This window comes from Mya arenaria, chromosome 2, assembly GCF_026914265.1.
Source record: "Mya arenaria isolate MELC-2E11 chromosome 2, ASM2691426v1".
NCBI classification, from domain to species: domain Eukaryota; kingdom Metazoa; phylum Mollusca; class Bivalvia; order Myida; family Myidae; genus Mya; species Mya arenaria.
The window spans coordinates 47,491,095-47,515,943 of NC_069123.1; the positions used below are offsets into that span (position 1 = coordinate 47,491,095).

A 24,849-nucleotide genomic window follows, 5' to 3' on the forward strand; every position below is an offset into this window, starting at 1 on the left:
CAACAATGTTAACAGACACTTACTGAACTCATTCTTATATTTTCCCATTCCACATCCCTTTCTACAGCAGTAAATGATGAGTCTGTAACAGTGTGACAGGATGATGAAGGGGGGACAGAACACGGGTCGATTGTAGAACTCGTGCACAAGGCTGTACCGATAATACCGCCAGACCTGCTCTGACTTGTCCTGAACAACCTGGAATGTATAGCTGAAACAAACCTGGTATGATTAATTGATTTATATTGTTAATAGGTATAGCAGAAAGTGATATGGCTTTTAAACTTTAATATCCATATAAAATCACTATAACCAGAATACATGATGCAGATTTTTATCAAAGTAAATAGAAAAGGTAGCTCAGTCAACTCTCAATGTTTTGCAACAAAGTCTTGCATCGTTATTTTTAACATGATGTCACATTTTGGACAAACTTTACTTTCAAGTTTCTTATACTTAAATATGTATCGATATTTCTCTATGTTACATAAAAATGGCAATGAGGAGGTTGACAAGAAAAAGGATTACATGAAAATGGCAATGAGGATTATGATGAGAAAGAAGAATACCCCAAGATGGCAATCAGGATGATGAGGAGGAAGAGGATACCATGAACATGGTAATTAGGATGATGATGAGGATGAAGATTACCTTAACATGGCAATAAGGATTATGATGAGAAAGAGGATTACATAAAAATGGCAATCAGGATGATGAGGAGGAAGAGGATTACATGAACATAGTAATGAGGATTATGATGTATATGAGGATTACCCGAAAATGTCAATCAGGATGATGATGAGGATGAGGATTACCCAAACATGTCAATCAGGATGATGATGAGGAAGACATTAACATGAACATCGTAATGAGGATGATGATTACCTAAACATGGCAATGAGGAGGTTGACAAGGAGGATGTTTGTGAGGATGAGGTAGACAGCCGCTAGCAGGGGAACCAGGGCAATCTGTTCTGGGCATCGGTTGGCCCCACCTGCTGCACGCCACACATTCTCGTCATTTGTACACTGGGCTGGGGGTTCTCCTGCAGTGAGTAGAGAAATCAAATGCCCTGATAATGATATAGAAGCCACTTAATAAGAGAATTATGAAGAATATAATCTGATCTAAGAAAACAGTAAATAAAAAGTAATATGAAATATTTTATTTAATTCACATGTCACAAAGGATAAAACACTTAGCATCTAGCGTGAGAAAGTTGTTATATGTTAAGCAGGAGAATTTTGTTCCAAATATTCATTTGTCTAGTCACTACATAAAAAGTGTTTCTGACCTTCCATGTCCTCAAGGAAGAGTTCGCCGTACATCTGCCAGTACGGGATGTAGAGCACGTTCTTGAGGAGTCGCCAGTTGGCCGGGGAGTTAGGGAACAGGTTAGCCTGGTACATGATCCCGAAACTGAGCAGGAACACCAGGAATATACCCAGGAAAAACATCAGGTCGATTAGCTGGAATGGGAGAGTAAGAGTGCTAACTGTTGTTGCTTTTTTTCAAACAAGGGGCATAACTAAACAATTATTAAAGGCAGAGTTCTTAGCCTTGCTATACATATGCCTATTTTCGCTTACAACATGTGTGCAAAGTCTCATTTTAATATCTAAAAATAAATGTCTAATAATTATTATCTTTAAATAATGGTCTATGCTAATTTTTTGCATGACTTGGATGACAAAGACAGAGGCTTAAACAGAACAAACTGTTGATCAAAAAGCAGATCAGCTTTATCCACAAAGGTTTTTCCCTATACATAAATAAGCATGCCTAAAGCACACACCCTATAACCTACCATGTTTTTTATCATGATGACTTTTGGTCCAATGTTTTTCTCCACAAAGAACACTTGCATAAACCTCAGGAAATACATGGCCACAGTAATACTGAAACAGAAATATTGAGAACCCCTTGAATAATGAAGAGTTAAGATAATAAATACATACTTATATAAATACAATGTTTAATTTTTTCATATCTTTTCCAATTTCTATTAATTCAAGACCTAGATGTTAAACACAGATGACTTTTGACAAACTGTTTTTAAACTGTAAATTTATTACCAAGTTGCCGTACCTGTAGAAGATGCGAACATAGACGAAATCTTTTCCACTGAGGGTGAAGCGGAGGATGACAGAAAGGATGAAGATGAGATACATGCTCAGGTCAAACCGATTCCACAATGAGCCAGACCAGCTACGCATCTTGTACAACAATGACCGACGGTCACTTGCCACCAACTGCAGGGGGGAATTTCATCGAGTTTATATTCAGTTGGAACAATTCCAAGAAAGTTATAAATGTTAAGTCAAATACTTGCCAACAGCTTATTGTTATTCACTGCAAATAAAGTTGTTGATAGCATGTTTGTTGGCCTTTTTCACATTCTTTTACACTCAATATTTAACTTTTGTACATCAGAAATAGTAAAATGTTTAGAATACAATAAACAGTATGAACAAAGGTGAAAGTATAAATTCCTGAAAAACCATAGAATTAAACTGCGGGTCTAAATTTATCACATTTTTACTCTGAAGTTAATCAAGGCCTATCTCTGTGAACAGTATTCACCTGTCTGATCTCCTCCAGGAACATGGTTACAGTCCACCCCCAGATGATGTACTCGAAGGGTGATGTGAACTCCTGCAGGTCGACCAGCACAAAGTACGAGAACAGTGCCAGAAATACCAGGTATGAGACCTGCAATACATACACACACATCTCCAGGGATAATGTTTTTAATCATTTACACCTACTGGCAAAAATAAGAAAAAATATGAGTTCAATTAATTTATTCCAATAACAAAATGTTCACATCTGATTTCTGATGTACACAATTCAAAAACAAATCACAATGAAATAAAGTAAAATCACAATGAAATAAAGTAGTAAGAAAATAATAAGTCTTGTGAATGTTTAAACTTTACTTTTCAAATAATTGTGGTATAAGTACCTGGCACGCATTCTCAGAATCTTTGGAAACATATAAGGACCTGGCCCCAATTTCTCGAAACTTCTTAAGCTTAACAGGCTTAAGTCGCTTATTTCAATTAGCCAAAATGCATACTAATAATGGATTTTGATAAATGAAAAATGGTTTCTTCTAATTAGCATACAGATTTTTCTTATATAATTTATAAAAACTCTTAAAGAAGTAAATATAACACATATCATAGAACAACAAAAATAGTGAGTTTAGCTTAATCCTGTTATAAGGGACTTAAGAAGTTTCGAGAAATTGGGGCCAGGGTTTCAATTTTTGAAAAAAAAGTTCAACTCGTCAGTAACAATGTCAAACACTGTTGACAACCATGACTACCAATAACATCCACTCACAGTGTTGATAGTGAAGACAGACACAGGGGCAGTGTAGAAGTAGTAGAAGGCATCCAGCATCCCTATGGCCCCCTTGCGCGTTTCACCAAACATCTGAACCTTGTACAGCTTCTTATGGGGCTTGTGTTTGCGCCGGGACTTGGCTCGCACAAATATCTCATCCTCTGTTTGTCCTTTATTGTTAGGCATCACCTTCAGGGAAGACAAACACATGTTACCAATGACTTACAAAACATCAAGGGAAGAAAACCTTACATTAAACTGAATGATATGGATAGATAAACTCCTAAAAATAAGGTTGGTATAACACATTATATAACAGAACAGGAACAAATATAACTACTATTACAATAGGGTTTAAGGGGGTTCAGTGTTTTTACGTATGATGTCATTCACCACCATCTAGTACAACCTACTGGTGAATTTAACTTACTCCTAGGTCCTCGATGTACCGATTCCAACAAAAATACTGGCCATTTTATGATCTTATACAGCCAACAACTATCCCATCATGGTCATAGGTAAAACCGTTCTCAAGTAATTGAGTGGACAAATTCTTCCTTACACTGCTGATCCTTACCTGTGATGTACTGACCCAAAAAACAATACAGGTCATCTAATGGTCAAGTACATCCTACTATGGTCATTTCCTGTTCCTTTTTCAATCAGTTTTAATGTTATTGCACATACAAAGTTTTTTTTATTATTATTACAACAAAAAACGCATTTTCATTGAATAGATTAGAAATAATAACATCTGAAATTGAACAGCAAAGAAGGTGACAAATAGGATATAAACAAACTCAATCATCAGTGACAAATTGTCCACAGTTGGAGAGGGAGGGGCTGGGATGGGGGATCACTCTTTAGAAATGTTTTACCAAACAGTTATCCCTCTTATTTTTTTTTTTATATCATATACATCAATCAAATAATAAGCTGAATCACACATAAGTACTGTGAAATCATTTATATTCGTTGGCATGAAATTTCGTGGTTTGCCTAAAAATTACAATTTCGTGGTACTTGAATTCGTGGTTTTTCATTTTTGAAAAAAAAACAATCGAAACTGCGATCGTACTAGATCGTCTGCATTATTTCCAATGCTGGCCTGTGATTTCCGTCTTCTACGTCACTCGGTTTATGACACTCCCTAAACTGGTACAGCACGCCAATTAGTGCATATACTCATGTCCATTATCGATTTAAATGGAAATTAATGTCATAAAAGAAGATGTACCCTGATCATAAATACAGATAATCGAGGTCATTGAATGCCAATTAAGAATTTTGCAAACTGTGCAAACACCGAGAAGTTCCGTATATTTCAGTAACCAATCCCAAACAATAGCTGATGTATACAAATTCAATCACTTTTGAATATCATCTCATTTCAATATTTATTCACACGTTGTTGTTAAATGAGTATATTGAACGCGTTGTTTTGTACATTGTCACGTTGGGTGCACAGTAACCTCCAATGTAATCGAGAACTGACACTCATCATTCACATCTTGTTAACCTGGAGATTTTCATGAACAGCACACGTTAGTGCTTCTGTCATTTGGTTCATAAAAACACATTTAATTGGTTTACTTTTTTTTAAAGGCAGATTTAATATATTGACAAAACAATGATAGTAAGATATACAATGAGACGGATATTTACGCTGTATACTGCGGCCTCTGTAACAAATAAACTAGAGTATGTACATAATATGGCAATTGAAATAGTGAATAAAGGGTCTATATTTCGTGGGATCTTGAATTCGTGGATTAGCCAACCCACGAAAACAACGAACATTAATGCCCCACGAACATTAATGATTTCACAGTATTATTTTTTTATTTTAATATGTTACGGTAGTGGGATTAGACCTTCCTCCCACATGTTTGCAATTCAAAGTGCACTATTTTACCATTGAACTCGTATCTAGTTAGTGGTCTTCTTCTGCAATAGCATCACTACATACATGTATACATAATCATCTGTTAATGTAATGAGTTTATAATTGTGTTGGTGGAAATGATGACTGTGGTATTATCTAAATCTGTGACAATGAGAATACTTCAGATCAGGGTTTAAAATGGAACAGCAACTCAAGATCACCTTGTTCCAGATCTTAATAAATGCCATCTGTAGAAGCAAAGGTAACAAGTACAATTTATAAATAATGGAAATCTTACTGATATTGCTCGAGTTGCTTTATCTAACCTTTAAAGCAGTCAATCATGTCTTTTTAATGACAATTAAATAAGACCACTTCATTTAATCTTACCAGTTCAGGAAATAAAGAGGCTTTCCACTTTACCTTGTTAGAGATGACGTGTATATCTTCCTTCTTCTGGACTACTTCCTCCTCGCCCTCGTCAATGTCGTCGTAATCCTCCACAGAACCATCCTCTGTGTCAAGCACACTATCACTTGTTGTGAACTTGATTGACGGTACGAAGAACGGGAACAGCAGAGACAGACAGATCTGGGAAAATAAGATCAATCAACATTTGAGAATTTAATTTCTCCAGCAAATACAGAAAAGCAGAAAACTATAAACAGAAAAGCAGAAAACTATAATCTGTTATAATGATAAGACAAACAATTGCAAGGACACTACCAACAGATGACAACACTCGTTTCTCTTTTCTCATTATAATCATGCTGGGGCATAAAGCAACAATCATTAAAGCCAAATGTGGGCCTTGTTACATATATGCATATTGTAACACCTGTATCAATTCTTATATGAATATTTGAACTGTATTTAGATATGGCCATTAGTAATGTTTTAAGTCTTCATCAAGGTAACGACATAAGACCAGAAAAAAAAGATTATAGGAGTATGTCAACCATTTTAACTCAATGCCTTTTGACTTATGGATATGGATCATAATGATGATGCCGAGTCTGTATTTATACCTTCCAGGTCTGCGTGTACAGGGCCATCCTGCCCTTCCAGATCAGGTTCAGTTTTGTCTGGCATGATGTGTGACCCATAAACTTCATGAGTGTGTGGGTGTCAGCCAGGGAGAAGACAGTGGTGGCCCCGTAGTTCTCCAGTCTCCGCACCAGCAACTGGTGGGCCATCAACTTGTCCCTCTTGTAACACTCAGACAATACACCGTATGCCATGTCCTCATACATGCTGTAAATATAGGACATAATCTTCTCAGCATACTGTGAAATCATTAATGTTTGTGGGTTTCGTGGGCTGAGTGATCCACGAATTCAAGATCCCATGAAATGTAGACCCTTTTTTCACTTTATATACATACTCTAGTATATTCTTTACAGAGGTTGCAGTATACAGCGGTATACAGCATAAATACCGAACTCACTGTATATCTTGCTATAATTGTTTTGTTAATATATTATATCTGCCTTTAACAAATAATAAACCAAATCAATTCATTGTGTTTTTTATGAACTAAATGACAGAAACACGTGCTGTTCATGGTATTCTCCAGGTTTACCAGATGTGAGTGTTGAATGTTGGTACTCGATTTTTTTCTTTAATGAAATATTTAATTGATTTCACTGATTGTTTACTCAAATATACGCACCTTCTCGGTGTTTTACAGTTTGCGAAATTCTTAATTGGTATTCAATGTCTTCACCAATCTATACCTTTGATCAGAGTGCTTCTTCTTTTATGACCTTAATTTCCAATTAAATTGATAATTGACATGGTTATATGCACTAATTGGCATGTCCTACCACTAAAGTGAGTGTCTTAAACAGTGTGACGTAAAAGACGGAAATGGTGTGCCCAGCACGTGGGGATTATGTAGACAATTAAGGACGATCGCAGTTTCGGATGATTTTTTTTCAAAATTGAAAACCACAAATTCAGGAACCCACGAAAATGAAAATTTTCAGAAAACCATGAAATTTCATGCCAACGAATATAAACAATTTCACAGTTTGTTAAATTATAACGATAGAATACTAAATTTAACTTACAAAAAGAACACATTTAAGTTAACAATAACATGCCAGAGGAGAACATTCCTGATCATAGTGATGGTACTAAATATAGTGTGTTTCTTAGCTAAGTATCAACAAGATAACAAAAAAGTGGGTTGGATCATTATGGACATTTCCTTAAAAGATTGTTTCTGTACATGTTCATACTTGGCATGGTCCAAGAGGTCAATGCTTAGTTCCAACTCCTCCTCATCATCAGCTACCTTTGACAGCCCCTTCAGTATAGCACATGCCACCAGCGCAGCACCTACAAGAAGCATGAGAGAAAATTGAAGTTTCCTGTTATATGAATACACAGATGTATAGCATAATATGTCTGATTAATCAATCATGAAAATCTATCTGATTGATTGCCCATCACTAGTAATAATTTGTAATGAATAATTTGCCTTTACATTTTACCCCTAACCCCACCCACCAAGCTGATCCTGGCCCACTTTCCACATCATCTTCCCCAGTTCCCGTCTGTTCAGCAGAATCGCAAAAATGAACAGTTCATGGGTACTGTCTGTGAAGTCACACCAGTTGTCGTTACGACGGGGCTTGAAGAACTGCTTCCCGTTCACTGTAGAAAATAACATTGTATAAGCTGAATAACAAATAATTTTTTATTAAAAAATTCAACTGCTAGGTTGCACTCAAACTGTAATATACTTATCTCTTTCCACAGCAGTTTTCAGAAAATGTTTTCAATAAATTACAATTAACTGTCTTATCACCCTTTCACTTTTTCTATTTATTTCTTTATTCTCAATCAGGCAATTAACAATATCAACAATTACTATTTTGGCAAGATGTCCATGACTAGCCTTACATGTGTTGGACCTCCTGGCAGTAAGCGTGCCAGATTTGTTCATCCGGTTCTCGTGATTCCCCGCCAACCACTTCAGCTCAGGCTGGTGTATATTCACAATGAAGCTCTCTCCTGAATCTAATAAAAGTATTCACATTTATATCATTTGTTTGCTGAAACTAATGGGTAATAGCAGTATTCACATTAATATCATCATTCTTAATGACCTTTTCTAGAAATATCTAAGAAAAAAGCACATGATTTATAAGAGATTAGGATCATATTCGAATTGAGAATTTTTATTGAACTTTCAACTGCTGTAAAAGTGACTAAGAATTCACCTGTATGATGGTAGGGGTTGATGTTTTCATCGCCCATGAGATGGACAATTAGACGACCAATGGACGGCAGCAGTTCAGAGTCCACAACGCTTGCTCGTGTGTCTTGACACGCCAGGTATGCTCCCCAGCTTTGCTGAATAAAACAGAGCGTGCATGATGTTCACCATGGTCACTAATAGGATTTACACAGAAAAAGTCCTCTGCACCATGTCCACCAGCAGCTTTGCTTTCCAACACCATTTTCCCTACTGGTAGAGTCTAATTAAATGAGATGTCTACAGACAAACAACACATCCTATCCATTGTAATGTTATCTATACAGTTTAATGATGTGAATGATAAAAAGAATTTACTAATGAAAACTGAAATAATAATATCATAATTATAATGGTAAAATCAACAGAAATAATATATAATAACTATCTATGTTGCATTACAATGTGAATTCTCATCAATATAGAATAAAATAGAAATAAATGAAAAGCAGCATTCACAGAAAAGTAGATGTGTTAGTTAATGTGTACATAGTAAGAACTTGGTTTAATAAACATATGTATTAAAGCTTTATTGACATTTTCTTTTTAAAATGCACACTTTAAATGTATTATAAGCATGTTTTAAAGTAAAAAGATAGAAACACATCTCTATAAGTTGCTGTGTTACATAGTGAATGACAACAGAACATGCTACTGAACTCCCATCAGTGGTTTACCTTGAATTTGCTAGAACCCTACAACATTACAACAATAAATGATGAACACAGATGGCAAACTGACTTGCTACAATGGACCTAAATTTTACAAAGAGATAGAATAACAAGAGCGCTGCAGAACAAATGCCAACACTTTTCTTAGGCCTAAAAAAAAATATGTCTGTTTCGGGTAACCCGACCCTACCTATAAAAATGTGCCGACCCTAACTATTTTTTTCCGTTTCTGAGTAAAAAAAATATTTGTTAGCGAAAAGAGAGTTACGAAGGGCGGATAAATGCAGATTTTAATCAGAATTATTGTTTGTATGAAAAAACAAAGTCAGGCAATGACAGTAATGTAGGAAAGACTGCCATGTGCAAGAAAACACTCTGAACTTACGACAGATTTTGAAAAAAAAAATAAAAAAAAATCCCTACCTACCCTACCTAGAAATTTTGGGAAGGTTACCCTAAACAAACAAATTATTTTTTTTGGCCTTATCTGTCAAACAAGACGCATACCTGGACAATTATAAAGCCCAAGTTATGAGTGTTGCTGTATATATTACCGATGCGAATGAACAGCAAAATTGGTAATCGAATATTCGGTGATTCTTTCAAACAACATTTTTTATATCTTTTAAAAGTTGTAGTAAACTATTATAAGATTCGCTAAAGTAAAAGCCAGGGCATTTTAACGCTTCTTTGTCCTAACCACAACGTGTGGTGGACCCTAAATTTCACCAAATGAGCCTCTGAAATTCCTCATTTTAGAAAGACAAAAATTAAAACATTATATTATATGAACAATTTTTTTTATTTTCATTTATATTTATGTGCCTCCATATTTGTAAACAACATGAACTAAGATGAATTTCTGGTCAAATGGCGTTATATGCAATAATGGAAAAAACAAACCAACTCTGGAACTAGTTTATTCCTTAATTGGCAGAGGCATTTACAAAAAAAGAGATTTTTTTCATTTTTTGTGTCACTTGTCTTACAGCCAGTTATTGTTAAATTATCGGGACTTTATAATCACCTAGGATATGTCCCTAAATGACATGTGACACGTGTTTAGTGTATTGTCATCACCTTCACACCTCTGACAGTATACTAAGGCCAATCATTGTAAAAAAACGACAAACAAACTTTAAACACAACAACCAGTTTGCAGGCAAAGGGTTTATTGTTATATTTATTAAACAACAAAACATCAAATAATCGAATACCGATTATGACATTTGAATACCAAACATTTGATCAAATATTCCAATATTCGTTTGCATCCCTAGTATATATGCATATTGTCTCTGGCAAGACATGTAATTTGGGGATATCCTTAATGTTTTGATGAGTAATGTCGATGGTTTATTAAGTTTTTGCATGACAGTTTTTCACGGATTTGTTTGCCTGTGTCTAATAATCTCTATCGTTCTTATAACCAGTCATTTACGGTATTCACAAACCAATTTGAAATGGGAATAGGTTGAAAGAATGTTGTTCGTGCATGAAGCATGTGTATTAAAGAATGCCCTGTCTTATTTGCACAACTTGGTTCAGCCAGAGAAGTTATTTTTACACTCTCATTCCTATCCTCAACAAAGATAAGCAAACCTCCTCAGGCTCCTGTCTAAAACATACTACAATGCTATATTTTCTTTAGTTCATATTTATTTATTGTAACTCATTTGTGATGAAAGCTGATAGCTTATAGAATTACTCTCTAGTTCCTGGGTAGAAACCAGTACTGATGTCCAATTTGATGGGCTATGATCAAGATAATACCCCTTTTGGGGATTGAACCCACAACCTGTTGGCTGAGAGGGGACACCTTCAACACTACACCACTCTCAACCTTACATTTTGGTTTGATAAACATTTAAACATTTCGCCTCTATGAGAAACAGTACAAAAAATCTATGAAACATCAAAATGGTTAATGCATCCACTAAAAAAATAATATTGATGTGTACCTTGAGATAGACAATGAGGTTGGCAACAAGCTGGGCCATTGTGTCAGACGTGTCCTTCAAGCTCTGAAACAGAACAATGTAGGCGTGTAATTGGAATGCTTGTAGCAAATATAACAGGTGAGGAATCTAATAAATCTTCAAAAGCTTTCTTTAGCAAAAAGATTATTATTCATTGTTGTTATTAGTTCTGGCAGTATTTTTTTCCTTAACTCTTGATTTTTTATTTTGTCAATGGAAATGGACATATCCTTTGGCAATTAATCAAATCAAAAGAACATTATTTAAAACACTAATCTTAAACTTAATGGGAAGATCACATGGGTCAAACATTAACACAGAATATGTGTGTGAATGTGGTACTACAGTACATGCTCTTAAATTTACACATTGCCAGTTCTAACAAGAGAGCATTGTTAATACATAAGATGACATGAATTTTCTGTATGATGCAAACTAGAAAAGCCAGCCTAATGCACTTACATTTCCATAAAGGTTCCAGAGGGTGTCAACACTGAGGAACTTGCGCAGACTGACGCCATTCTCCAGGAACAGCTGTACAAAGTCTGTCCGGTCCTGGACCAGCGCCGTGAACATGGCATCGTACAGTGGAATGTTCTGCAACACAATCAAGTTGTGAATAATTAGATAATCATAGCATTTTCAATAAAATGTGTTATTCAAGCCACAGGTGACAAGAAACTGTTGAGTCAAAAAGATATCTTTTTTAAATTCATACCTCATCTTCTAATGAATTAAAGTTTAATATTTTTCTATTCTTTTTACGTTTTATAATACTACATGTAAACAGTTTCGCATTTTGGCCATAAAGCTGACTAAGACAATTTAATATACAATTACACAGAAACTTTAAAAATATTGTCTCATCAAGAAAATTTATAACACTATATAATTATACTGAACACAACTTAAATGTATCAAACACAACTTAAATGTATCAAATGCACACAAACTAATGTTAGCCATTAATCTCTGTGAAAAATAATGCTAGTGTTGGTGTCTTTTTACAGTGCTCATGATTCTCAATAACATCAAATATGTCTGCTTCCTCTGTATTTGTTCATACTTTCATTGTGCAACTAAGAGCAAAATCAAACAGTATTATAGACACATACTTTATTGATGATTGCATATTAACTGCCGTGGAAAGTGTTTTTTGAGAAACTTAAAGATCATTCAGATCAGGTGTATACAGGTTTGCAGATGTTCTCTCTAGCAATGGCAACAATTATACAGAAAAAGAATGCTAAAGAGCAAACGCCAATTCTAATCTGGCCTTGTTTTTCTGCCAAAAAAGAGGTATGACTCAAAATCAGTTCTGTAATTTACCTTAGTATTGTCTCTGGAATCATGTGTTCTAAGTTTCATTTAAATATCTTGAACATTTGTTTGGCTATGGCCAAGGTTACAGTTTTTGCACTGCAAGGCCAACAACACAGTCAGGCTATCACGATAACCTCACTATTTTCTCTTTAAGAAACAGAAGAGCTAAAAATGATTAAAGAATTAATATAAAAAAATCGAATCTGCAAATTTGATATGTCACCTATCAGTAGTGCCCACATATTCTCTTCTGACCATGACCCATGTGCATATCAAGTTTGAAGACTTTAAACCAAATCATTCAGAAGTTATTTATCAAAAATGTCGAAAAATTTAAAATAGCAGTCATCTACCGTAAACAAATTTCATTATGATACCAAGCTTGTTCGGAAACTCCCCCTGATTTTTCTTGTACACAAACTTGACCTTTGACTCTAAAAATATATGGGTCAGCTACTATGTGCATATCAAGTTTGAAACCTCTTCACAAGTCATTCATAACTTATTGATGGGAAACAAAAGCATGACACCAACAATGGGCAGCCTAACAAAGTTATCCCTATGTGGTAGCCATGCTTTGCAGGCGAGTTCATTCATACACAATAAACTTAGCACAGTAATTTAATTTTCAGTATTATTTTCAACATCAATGTTCTTATAATATATAAGAACTCATGCTTTGCTTATTCATTTAAGTAACTGACACTTCATCTTGCAGACTAGCACTAAAATTATGACCTGCTGTGATACATGAACATGTATATACCAGAGATTTCCCCAAGAATCTGAAGGGACGCTCCATTGCCTAAGATGATGAAAACACTTCAAACAATTACCAAACATGAGATACTAGTAACTATTAGCTTTATAACAAAAAGGTTAGACATGGATAAATGAATAAACATTTTGAAATTCCCTATTCACAATATTTTTGTGAATTAAAAAAATACACATTTATATAAAAACAGTTTGCATAATCTCTATCGAATTAAATATATGTAAAAACATCTAAAGACAACATTGTGTCTCCATCTTGCAACCATTAAGCAGATTCTGAATAAATGCTGAGAGAAAGAATATAGGAAGGATCAGAGAGTGAAAGAATGAAATACCGTTTTTCCAAACCCATGGTAGATCTTATTCATCTTCTACAATACAATTCATCAAGTTTATAAAAGACTTCTCATGGATTTGGAGAATAAATATAACTTTTATTAAATTAAAATGATAACAAAGTTATAATAATAATAAAGTTATTTTCAAGGCAAAAATGTCAAAAAAAGTCAATGCCTAGAATGCGTATCTCAAAATAAAGGTTTTCTGAACCACATTATAACAACAATCAAACTTTTTATCTCCCATCAAGTTCTTTAAAAATTGTGAAAAATGTAATAAAATATTGATATTGAACTATGCAATCCAACTGTGTCAACAAGATGATGGTAAATGTGAACTAAAATGTGCAGCCCATACCTTCCAGTACTGCCTGTTTTCCTGTGTAAAGATCTCGTGCCGTGCGATGTCACACCTGTTCCAGGCCAGGGCCAGTGACAACTGGGCATTGGCATTCGTCTTGTTGGCTGGAAAATACACAGGAACAACTTTCTGGTTTGATGTACGTTCAGAGTTCTTGACCTTGCATCTAATAACATGTACTTCCTGATATCTTTTGTACAACAAAAGTCATATTATGCATGATCTTTACCAAATGAACAAAATGAGAAAATACTTGGCAAATTGTACAAAGATATCTGCCCATACCTTTCAGGAGAGCGTACAGTATGGCACGATCAATGTCCTTGGTATCAGCCTGGTTGATCGAAAATATGTTCACCTGAAAAAATGTAAAAGATACATTTTCAAGTAAAAAAGGCTTAATTGAAATATCTGAATGCAACCATTTAATAACTCTTTGTTGAGCACAGTAAACAGGAAGTCTTTTCTGAACCTTTAATATCATCTACACTGAGAACCATTAGTTGACCGACCAGTTTTCGTTTCTCCAAGGTCCCCTTCAGCTGCCTCATGAGTTCTGCAATCTTTTTCTGCCGATCATCGCTTGGTTTCAAGGCGAAGTTGTCTTCCGCAAATATTTTCATCTCCTCATCAAAATCATTACCAAACCTGGACATCTCATCACTGAAACAGATCAAGTACACATATCAATTACAATGATATGTCAAAAATACATCTAACTTCAACTACAAAATTAGTACTACAAAGGCTTACTCTAAACGGTTGTAATATTTAAGCTATATACCTAACTTGGTAATATCACATGATAACATCGACTAGCCAATCACGCATAACAAATGAATTCTACTAGGTAGACATACCTAGTAATCTTCTTTAATGGGGAAATACGAAAAAACTGTGAAAAAAAATATTTGTAAACTATGTGGTACTTCAGTTAGTAAGTTTCAATGCATTGTATACATCAAAAACCAAGTTTATGTTAGTTTTCAACAATTTTCTTTCTTTTTTTTCGCTATTTCATCATACGGTGTACAGCCCCTTTGATTATAAACAATATAACTAAATATTAATATTCAAGACAGCTTAAAAGTAACAAGTTCCTTTAAACAATTTGTATATCAAACATAATAATAATGTGTCAGAAGTTATTTAGTAAAATATGTTTACAGTTTACAGTTAAGACATAGTCATAACTCATCCAAGTGTTCATACTTCCTGGGATCCTTCGAGAGGTTGTATCCAAAAGAGATGAAGTCTGCAGCACGGCCTGAGCCCTCCAAGATGAGCACAGGGATGTTCTGTTGTACGGCCTGCATCACAGTCTTCATAGTCCCCACCCCACCCTCCAACACCAGCTGGACAACAGGCACATTCACACCTGTGAGATACATGTACAAATATAACAAAACTTTAATCACAACATATTTTTTTAAATATAAGCCAGAAATTCTTAGCTATCTTGAAATATATAGGATGAGTCTCTATGACATGAAATACTTAAATATAAAGATATAAGCCAAATAACGAGAGCTACAACTGAAAGTTGTTCATACCCCCACCACACACACTGTTTGAGATTATGATCTTGTTTGTAGCAAATTGAATCAACACATTTTTATTATGATATTGATGAAGAATAATGATATATTATAAAATTATGATATACAGAATGGTAAGGGGTTACTAATAAGGCTTCATAGGCATCAATGTCACTGTTCCTTACTTTGTGTCTCGGCCACTCCAGTCTCAACCTTCTCGGACACGTATCTCTCAAGCATGGAGCGGAACTCAATCTCCCCGCCAAACTTCCCTTCAGTGCCGTCATCTACAAGGAGGAAGTGTGTGTGGTTGTGGTCAAGGGGCACATCACGACCCTGGATCTCCGACACATCTTCCTCCATGTAGTGAGCAGGAAACAGACGCGGGTTCACTTGACCCTCCTCCAGCTGGAATGAAAAGGTGCATTGTAAAATATTTGAAGTAACATTACCATTTCTTGTTGTTGTCAATTTATATGGAACAACCATTCAGCAAATAACAGTTAATTTTGTTTTATCATCTTTATAATCACAGACAGAAGGCTTAGAACAAGACTTTGCATCAACAACTATGTAAAATTAAAAAGACTTTATATGAATATATTTGTTTCAAGATGGTATCTTAATTCTAAAGCATGCATATTACATCTTCGCCATCGAGTGCCTCCCTGTTTGCGATACAGCCCCAGGTTGCTATGCCGATAGCGACAACATTGTTCTCTCCCTTGATTCCGGAGGATATCTGGTCCTGCACGGCCTCCCCAACAAACTGCATCACCCCTGTCGCTGTGCCTCCAGTAATGATCCATGCTCCTGAACACAGATAAAGTTAGATTCGTTACTATATGGGCAGATTTTTAATTATATAGGTGGTATACAATTGCTTAATCAACTATGTTAGTTGTAATTATAGACAACTATTTTTTTTTAGCTTAAGTGGGAATCATTTTGTGTATAAAAGTAAAACCATCAGTCAAAAATACCCAATTTATTTCTTACAAACAGTAAATACTTATAGTTAAGTAAAAATCTCACAATGTGCACTTGTTAAGTTTGTATGTTACTATGAAGAAAGCTTGTACAACATCAACTTACAAGATACGCTTTAAATATTGTCATATTTACATCTGTAAAGAAAACTGACTTTGATTTAGTTTCAACTGCAAGAATTATGACATCATTTCTGCAATCTGATTGGACAAGCGCGATGTTGTTCACCCATTTGATGACAACATTTCAAATTTCAGCACTTAAAAAATGGTTAACTGACTTCTTGATTACTTCAATTTAAATTAATTTAAAAAAAAAAAAGTACAAGTGCTGTCACAGAATCGTGACAAAGGAGCCTTGTCAGACCGACGGCCTTTGGATTATAACATATACAGTATGCTGAATAAAATGTTTGAACTTTTAGTGAACTTTTTTAGCAAATTATGCAATACTTATTAAATGTAAAACTTTATTAAAACTTCAATTCTTAATTTAGTTAGTATATACCCTATCCCTCTCAGACCAAGACTGACCTGTGGTAGTGGCAGCATTGATGAGCCCCCTCTTGAAAACCTGTTTGAGTCTGTGATTGAGGTCGAATCTCTGTGCCCCACCAGTCACCGAAATGAGTAGTTTAGGGATGGGCAGGTGCCAGTGCTTTGTCATCAGGTCCCAGACCATCTCCAGGTCAGAGTCCGGGCCCAGGCGGACGTACTGTAAGATATGAAGACAAATATGAGGGTAGGATAGATCATTACATGGCCATTATTTCACTAAATTTAATTGATATATATAAAAAGAGATTGAAATAAGAAAATCATGCAAACTCAGCCTATGTACAGTAAGGGCTATTCCATTTAAACATATAACCCCGGGGGAAGGCACTTTCAAGATATACCGCCCCCCTACCGAAGCAAATTTACCCTTTTGAGGTCCATATACTATTTAAATAATTGCCTTCCCTCCCTGGGTTTTATGTTTTATTGGAATAGCCCTAAGTTATTTGCAGTTAAATGACAGCTTAGCTCATTGCACAACTATAACCTCAATGAGTTTTACAATTGAAAATACCAATTAATAATTCAGAATTACTTACTGGGTATTCTGGTGGAATTCAGTTTTTGGGACAAACATAACATACTGGTCAAAGATTACAATAATTTCTTAAGTCTATCTCTTCTTAACAAAAAAATTACTCTTAAAAAAGCATATAAAACAGACACCAAGATCAATAAGAACTATCACAGAGATAGCGTACTTGACTATTCAACAGCTTTTAGTTAAATGATTAGGAGACATCATTTGAATGACATGTTAGATTGGTATCTACCAGTAACTTTATTAGCTAAGTAGGTTTAATTGAATAAAGGTTCAATGCAATACATGAAGTAGTTGCTGAGATATTGACTTAAACACACTTAAATGCAACACCTTAACCAAAAAAGTCAAACAATAAATGGCCATAATTAGAATTAAATGCAAGTTAGAATGATCTTACTTGATTCATTAAGTAGAATTGATAGTTGGAAACACATGCCTAAAGTTTCAATGCAATACATGATGTATTTGCTTACATATTAACTTAAATGTGGTAACATGCAAAACCTTAACCAAAATTTCTAAGAATAATGAAATATAATTTGCATTATATACAAATTAGAGTTATCAAACTCAATTAATGGTTGAGGTTGTATAAAGTCTCAATGCAATACATCACATTGTTACTGAGATATTAACCTATGTGTTCTTACATGCACAACCTAAACCAGCATTTCTAAAACGAATAAAAAAGGGCCTATTTTGCATTAAATACCAAAATAGAGTTATAAACTAACTTCAATATTGAGTAGGAAGGAAAATTGGAAGCACATGTCTGATGTGTTAAAGTAGCTTACATGAAATTTAGACACCTGATGCCAACATTCAGGTGAGTAGAATAGTTCTCAGTATTCTTAAAATAGTCAAGCTAAAAATGCAGCACCTACTGGAGCCCTGAGTGAGTCCCCGCAGAAGCCATCAAACTGTACCACGCCAAACGAGTCTGTGGGCTTGTCCATGGAGTGAGTGTGGTAATGCCAGACGTTATTGTCCTCTGGAAAGCCTCGCTCTTCATGCCATGACTTCTCACGCCCGCAGTAACACACACTGGAGGGGAGAGACAGCACCGCCATGTGATGGGTGGACATTACAGGGGAGCCGATAATATATCACTTATCAAATAATCCCTTAGTTTATCAGTATAATATTAGATTATTGTGCAAACATTTGTTTTTAACTAACTCTACAAATAAAGCCCAGAAATTGAAATTTCCTCTATATTCTATCAACCTGAGCCATCTCATCTGGGATACTTCTATAAAACAACTGCTAGACAATTCCAATAAATGTTGTTCTTATAAAGAGTCTCCTAGCAACCATTTTCCTGAAGAATAAATTCATTTCCACCTGCAAATCAATAACAAGTCCCATATGTGGTCCTATCACGAACAACCATCTTAAGCTTTCAGACATGATACCTTGCTATTTTCTATTCCTATAAAATGTATCAATAAATGCGTTATAATTGAGTTTACCTAAATCAGTAGCCTTACACTGATTGTAGTAGAGCAAGCATAGCTAATGAAATTACACAAGTATATATTTCAAATCAAATACGCAACCCATTTCATAATCAAACACAAAAAAATGTTTGTTGTAAACACATGTTGTCACTCACGGTTTCTTTGCTCGCCGATTGTGCACGTACACTTTACACTGTCTCAGCATCAATCCACTCTTATTCACAAACTCTGTCAACGCTTGCTGCAATAGAGTTTTACACTTTAAATAATGATTGTTACCAATTCTAGTTTGAATGAAGAACAATAAGACTTACAAAAAGATATACCTCATATCACATAAATTAAAACAAATGTAACCAACACAATATATGTAATTTGACTAATCAACACATATGAAATAACCGTTTACATTGATAATTATGAGTGTATGTAATGTTTACCAAAAACTCTTTAGCATCATGTTGATATACATGTTCTTACCTGAATTCATTTAATTTATATGAATAAAGATCAACTCTAAATGCAAGCAAATGAGAAACATTTAAATATCTGGACCGCCATATGCAGACTTGCTAAAACTAGAAGAATTTACTTAAAATAAGTAACCAAAAGTCAGAATAAACTTCTTACATTATCCATCTGTTCTTGTTTGCTGTACATGTTATCTCTGCCCTTGTTGCTTTCCGACACACTCTTGATCTTGGATGGCATCTTTTTCAAGATTGGCCCAGCAAGGTTGGTGACACTGGAGCGAATCTCCTTCGCCCAGGAATCCGCCCGTGACCGCCGCTCACCCTGCACAGTAAATGTGTCATTACTTTTTAACGAATCACCATCCCCGGTGTAAGCCTTGTTGGTCCGGCTTTCATACCCACCATTGACCAGCCTCTCTCCAGAATCATCTTCCTTCTTCCTCCTTCTCTTCTTCCCATTCTTCTTCTTAAACCTGTCTATGTCATCATTCTCTTTGTTTAGGTTTTCCTTCCTACTTACAGTTTCCCGCTGCCTGGGCTGTGGAGCTCTTGATCGCTCCATAACTGGTGACTTGCCAGAGGGCTGATAATTCCCCTTGAATGGATCTTCAGTACTCATTTGCTGCAGTATGTCATCGTAGGTGTTGTGTCGACCTAACTCGTACCTTGGGGTTCGGGAAATGCTTTCAATATAGGCATCTGATAACTCTCGCTCGACTCGTGCAGGTGGGTGCTCTGCATCCTTTCTTTTTAATCTGAAATGTTGGTATTTTCACTCAAATGAAGTGTAAGTACTGTTGTCATTTTGATATGCTTTAAGTTGTTGTTTTTTTACTTGGCAGATTTAAAACAACAATATTTGTGAGTACATATGATTTCCTACTACAGTTTATTTTTAAATAATGCCAATAATACATAAACTACATGTATGCATGTTATATAAGAATTAAGGACACAGCTCTACAAATACAACACAATATATTTAAGCAGAAAAATGCTTACCTCCTGATGGGGCTTGAGTCTGTTCCCATGGCAACAGGTGTTATGTGTCCATGGATACTACGGGAAGGGGACATGCAGGGCTGGGACGGACTTTGAACGTATTCCAGAGCAAACTCACTTGTCTCATGGTCAGTGTTTTCTGGGCTCATGCGGACCTTTAAAAAAAAAAGAAGTTCTTTGTGTATGTATCTAATTATCCATTTTTTGACTTAATCCATATTTCAAAGGTTTAAATACATCAGTATTTTCATTTCATTTCACTTTTTTTCATACAGATTTCTGACATATATCATTGTTGACACCAGCCTACCTCTGTGACCCCTGGAGTGTGCCAAGAGACTCTGTGTTGAACTTGAGTCACTGGGTGTTCCTCTTGTGGGTTAGGGCTGCCTCGCCCATGATGAGGGGGACGGGAGGTCCCAGCATGGTAGTTTGGGCCAACATTACCCTCCATTTTGGCTGTTGTATAAATAGAAAAAGAACACTAATACAGTAAAACTGCTATCGCTGGAGGGCGCCAGGGTCAGAGCAGAAACCTCCGGGGATCCGATGTTTCGAACGCCCTGAGTTTCAATTTTCCAGTCTGTTATGAAATATCTTTCATTGTATTTTAAGTCATCAGACCGACTGTTAACTACTACACCGATTATGTGTTGTGTTGAGGAAATCGCTCATATGTTCAAAGGCTGTTGTATACAAAATGTAAAAGAAAAAAACAATTATAAATGAATGAATAGTAATGTTTATTTTTACAAAAAGCACATTTTCTAAACAAGCAACATTTAAATATGATTTCTGTAGTACATATTATGGCATAAGTCAGATTTAAGTTTCGCAAAATCAAGGATTGATGATTGGTGCATCTTGTCTGTCCCGCGAAACTGTTCGAACTCATAAATGACTTCTCAAATGCCCTTATCAACTATCATCGGTCATGCGTAAACAGTGATTAATGGTTTTTCACACCCTGTTTCCTTTTAACTGTCATTCCAATTTTTTACAACTTGCGAAAACACCTAGCAATTGTTTGTTTATTTTGGAACATGTGATTGAGTTAAAGTGTGAAATTACGACCTCGAGGGAACCATAAGGTTTTGTGCATGATTTGTGATTTTGGGAGTGGCTATAGACCTCGACTCCTCGACTTACTTAGGTTTCGAATGCAGCGTCAGTATATTTTATATGAAAATAGAAGAAAAGTGTTCGGGACCAAGCTCTGACCTCCAGGGACCGCCCATTCTCGAATGACTGCCTGTTCGAATGAACACAGTTTTACTGTAATTCGACATGTTAGCAAAATTTACGAAAGCAAAATAAGTACAGGATACTGTTACCTGAGGTGGGTGGTGAATGTACAGGGGTGTGATCAGTACTGGGGATCACTTCTAGATCGTCCAATGTTCTCTCTGAGGAAACACTTGCTCCACGAGGATACTGTCCATACTTACTCATAGCACATCAACATAGCTGCCTGTAAAAATCAGAATATGACTGTCCATAAAAAAACAATGTAAATTTGTCCATAAAAAAACAATGTAAATTGTTTAGTAAAGATTTTTTATTTTTAATTATAATTTTTGAAAGCTCAGACTTGATTGGTTTGTGAGCTAAATTTGGAGATAAAATACTGCTTGTGTGGAATCAGCCCACAATTGAAGTTGCGTCAGGTATGTTCAGGGTTACATTTTAAAGTAAAAGAATGTGTCAGAAGTTATTCAGTAGCGCCTGAATGTAATTTGGGGATAGTGGGCGGAACAGAACCTGAACTGGTCAGTACATCCAGGTTTCCCCAAGGAGGAATTTCAGTACCACCTCCAGCTTTCTGGGGCCATAGGTGCTGATCTTGGCCATCTCATGAATGGGCTCTCACTCTCTTACACATGAGATGCCATCAGTGATGTCATGTTGTTTGATATAAGCTAGTTCTGTTTGTGTTATCTTATTTGATTTATTTATGCAGTATTTAAATTCTGATATATTGATTGTGTTCATGATAGGTTTGCATGTAATAAAATGTTTGAAACTTGAATTGTTTTAAAAAAAATTAAAGGTAAATATAACAAATTGATACCAACTAAAAACAACCAGTATGACCATTTTAAAACAAGACCAACACCTATTTGATTGCATAGAAAAGTTGTCCAGGACACACTCAAGAACCCACTATTTGACATTTAAAATCTTAAAAATTTCTGCCTTGAAAGAGGGGGAAACCCCCTCCGACACCATCCTCCACTCTAACTTCTCCCTAAAATTTCTGTCTAGGATGGGCCCCATTAAAGGGTTCCAGTCCGGTCCCAAGAAGGTGAAAGAGGGAGGAGTGTAGTTATCTGAAGAAATACAAAAGCAGAGATCCAAAGAAAGTACTGCCTTTAGATATGGTGAGAATAAAATATATAAATAGTTCATATTTCAAGAAGAAATCAAAGATTTATCCCATTGTACACGATCACACTCTAGATTGATAAGTAAAAAACTTAAAAAAGACTCGTTGACGGCCTAGTCCAAATAATTGTACGTTGACGGATATTTTTTAGATTTTTGATACGGCATATCCTTCACGTACAAATTGTTCAGTATCAAAAGTGGGTAGTTGTTCCGATCAGGATACTGGGTTAAAGCATATAGCGTCTATAAAATATCATTAAAACAAGAAATATTACCATATAATGTTATTTTATATGAGTTCCGTATACAAAAAATAAATATCCAACTTATAATTATGAGTTTGATGGTTTTTCTTCATTTCATTCTGTCAAAACATAACGATATATACATGAAGGGCACCTGCAAGGCTTTAGGGCACAGTTTTAAATCGCTCAGAACATTTCGGCCATGGCCGAGTTGTTACGATTGTATAACGAGGTCTATCTCGAAGCTTTGTAGGAGGAGGCCGAGTTATAACGATTGTATCGAGTTGTTCCCATTCTCATAATTGTTGTCTGTGTTAGTCAACTTTTGTTTTATTGGAAAGGTAAACAACTTGTTTTAATGCATTAAATGCTTGTTTAGTGCAAAATAACATTTCACTTACATGGTAAAATATGAACATAACTCTTTATGATCAATTTCAACCATAAAATACTTAAAACAATTTCAATATTTTTTAAACACCCCCGTTTTTTGCACATTCCCGTTTAGACGTTAGGGATTGGAAGAATCCCGTATAACACGTCTATTATTTTAGACTAGTTGACGGCCCTTTCCTCCTCACAAACAACAAGATCAAATAAACTCTGGGAGTTCGTCACTTCTAAAAACTTCTATTTTTTCACTACGAACCAAAATTATGACATTATGCTTATTTAGTGAAAACAAAATCGGAAAATGCTGATTTGTTTACCTGTGTTTCCGTTTCTGCCCGTATCCAATTATGCTTACCGCTTGTGTCATGAAAAATCAAATATTTGTATGTCGCTTATGTTAACTGCCACGCACAATTGCTTCCCTTTTATTAAAGTTTCTCATTAGCAAGCGTGCTAAAATAACAGCCAGAAAAGGACAACCCAGACTGCGATTTTATGGTCTGCGATTAGTCATTCTAAAATGCCGTCCAGGCTTTTTTTTTAATGATGGTTAGCCTGGGTTCAGGCTAACCATCATTAAAAAAAGCCTGGACGGCATTTTAGAATGACTAGGTCTGCGATAACAGGGGCGTAGCTTGACGAAAATATATGTGTAGGCCACGTTTGAGGGGGCCCGGGGACATGCTCCCCACCCCCGAAAATTTTGCTTAGCTAGGTGATTTTAGGTGCGTTTTGGCGTATATTTCGTTGTTGTAAAAACATTAAAGAGAGCAACAAAATCATTATGCTTTACCTTAAATTATTTTTGTACGTATTTTAGCTAAAGAAGACAGGCCATAGAAGTAAAACATTGTACATTTTATTAATTAAATTTCACTCGATATTAATTCATTTTGTTGCCAAAATCAAAGTTAATCATATGTGTATTTGCACAAACAATGCCATACTGTATATATATATATATATTATGTCGCTTTATGTTATTACAGCACAGTTGACTTTTCGGGATCATTAACAAAACTCTAGCTTCCGGCATTTTCGCGATGCAAACACATTGATGACATCTATAATCATGCTCTTGTGGCTGTGGATTAGGGCCAAGGATGACAACCTGTCGCTTTTCATTGTCGTTCGCAGGAAGTTTTTTATTCGTTTCATTCCACTAAACGACCTTTCACAAGAGGCTGATGTAGGTGGCATAGTAAGAAGAACCTGGAGTATTGTAAATATGCTAGGATACAAGTCCTTGTTGGTCTGCTTCGTAGTCTCTTGTAGTCTAGATAAACTTGCGGCTGCGATGCTCCATCTC

At 35.5% G+C, this 24,849-nt stretch overlaps 1 protein-coding gene across 4 annotated transcripts in view; it reads right to left on the bottom strand.

Moving 5' to 3' along the window:
• The window catches only part of LOC128215788 (transient receptor potential cation channel subfamily M member 2-like), a 28,911-nt gene extending 5,014 nt beyond the window's left edge, over nucleotides 1–23,897 (bottom strand). Inside the window, exons 1-31 of one of the 4 annotated variants that reach the window (XM_052922367.1) lie at nucleotides 23,858–23,897; nucleotides 21,849–21,985; nucleotides 20,825–20,973; nucleotides 20,515–20,669; nucleotides 19,670–20,267; nucleotides 19,195–19,280; nucleotides 18,464–18,623; nucleotides 17,012–17,192; nucleotides 16,135–16,301; nucleotides 15,674–15,896; nucleotides 15,163–15,328; nucleotides 14,463–14,613; nucleotides 14,236–14,308; nucleotides 13,948–14,054; nucleotides 13,241–13,279; nucleotides 11,614–11,748; nucleotides 11,134–11,196; nucleotides 9,179–9,196; nucleotides 8,467–8,599; nucleotides 8,147–8,263; nucleotides 7,751–7,897; nucleotides 7,480–7,579; nucleotides 6,265–6,490; nucleotides 5,660–5,827; nucleotides 3,349–3,540; nucleotides 2,584–2,712; nucleotides 2,089–2,252; nucleotides 1,808–1,898; nucleotides 1,295–1,469; nucleotides 886–1,045; nucleotides 24–211 (exon numbers count right to left, since the gene is read on the bottom strand). In XM_052922367.1, coding sequence (XP_052778327.1) covers nucleotides 24–211; nucleotides 886–1,045; nucleotides 1,295–1,469; nucleotides 1,808–1,898; nucleotides 2,089–2,252; nucleotides 2,584–2,712; nucleotides 3,349–3,540; nucleotides 5,660–5,827; nucleotides 6,265–6,490; nucleotides 7,480–7,579; nucleotides 7,751–7,897; nucleotides 8,147–8,263; nucleotides 8,467–8,599; nucleotides 9,179–9,196; nucleotides 11,134–11,196; nucleotides 11,614–11,748; nucleotides 13,241–13,279; nucleotides 13,948–14,054; nucleotides 14,236–14,308; nucleotides 14,463–14,613; nucleotides 15,163–15,328; nucleotides 15,674–15,896; nucleotides 16,135–16,301; nucleotides 17,012–17,192; nucleotides 18,464–18,623; nucleotides 19,195–19,280; nucleotides 19,670–20,267; nucleotides 20,515–20,669; nucleotides 20,825–20,973; nucleotides 21,849–21,966 — 4,579 coding nt within the window. In that variant the 5' untranslated portion in view covers nucleotides 21,967–21,985; nucleotides 23,858–23,897. Of the gene's footprint in view, nucleotides 1–23; nucleotides 212–885; nucleotides 1,046–1,294; nucleotides 1,470–1,807; nucleotides 1,899–2,088; nucleotides 2,253–2,583; nucleotides 2,713–3,348; nucleotides 3,541–5,659; nucleotides 5,828–6,264; nucleotides 6,491–7,479; nucleotides 7,580–7,750; nucleotides 7,898–8,146; nucleotides 8,264–8,466; nucleotides 8,600–9,178; nucleotides 9,197–11,133; nucleotides 11,197–11,613; nucleotides 11,749–13,240; nucleotides 13,280–13,586; nucleotides 13,623–13,947; nucleotides 14,055–14,235; nucleotides 14,309–14,462; nucleotides 14,614–15,162; nucleotides 15,329–15,673; nucleotides 15,897–16,134; nucleotides 16,302–17,011; nucleotides 17,193–18,463; nucleotides 18,624–19,194; nucleotides 19,281–19,669; nucleotides 20,268–20,514; nucleotides 20,670–20,824; nucleotides 20,974–21,848; nucleotides 21,986–23,857 lie in introns of all 4 variants that reach the window. The other 3 variants (XM_052922377.1, XM_052922396.1, XM_052922387.1) reach the window with 3 other exon arrangements.
• Nucleotides 23,898–24,849: the final 952 nt, after the last annotated feature.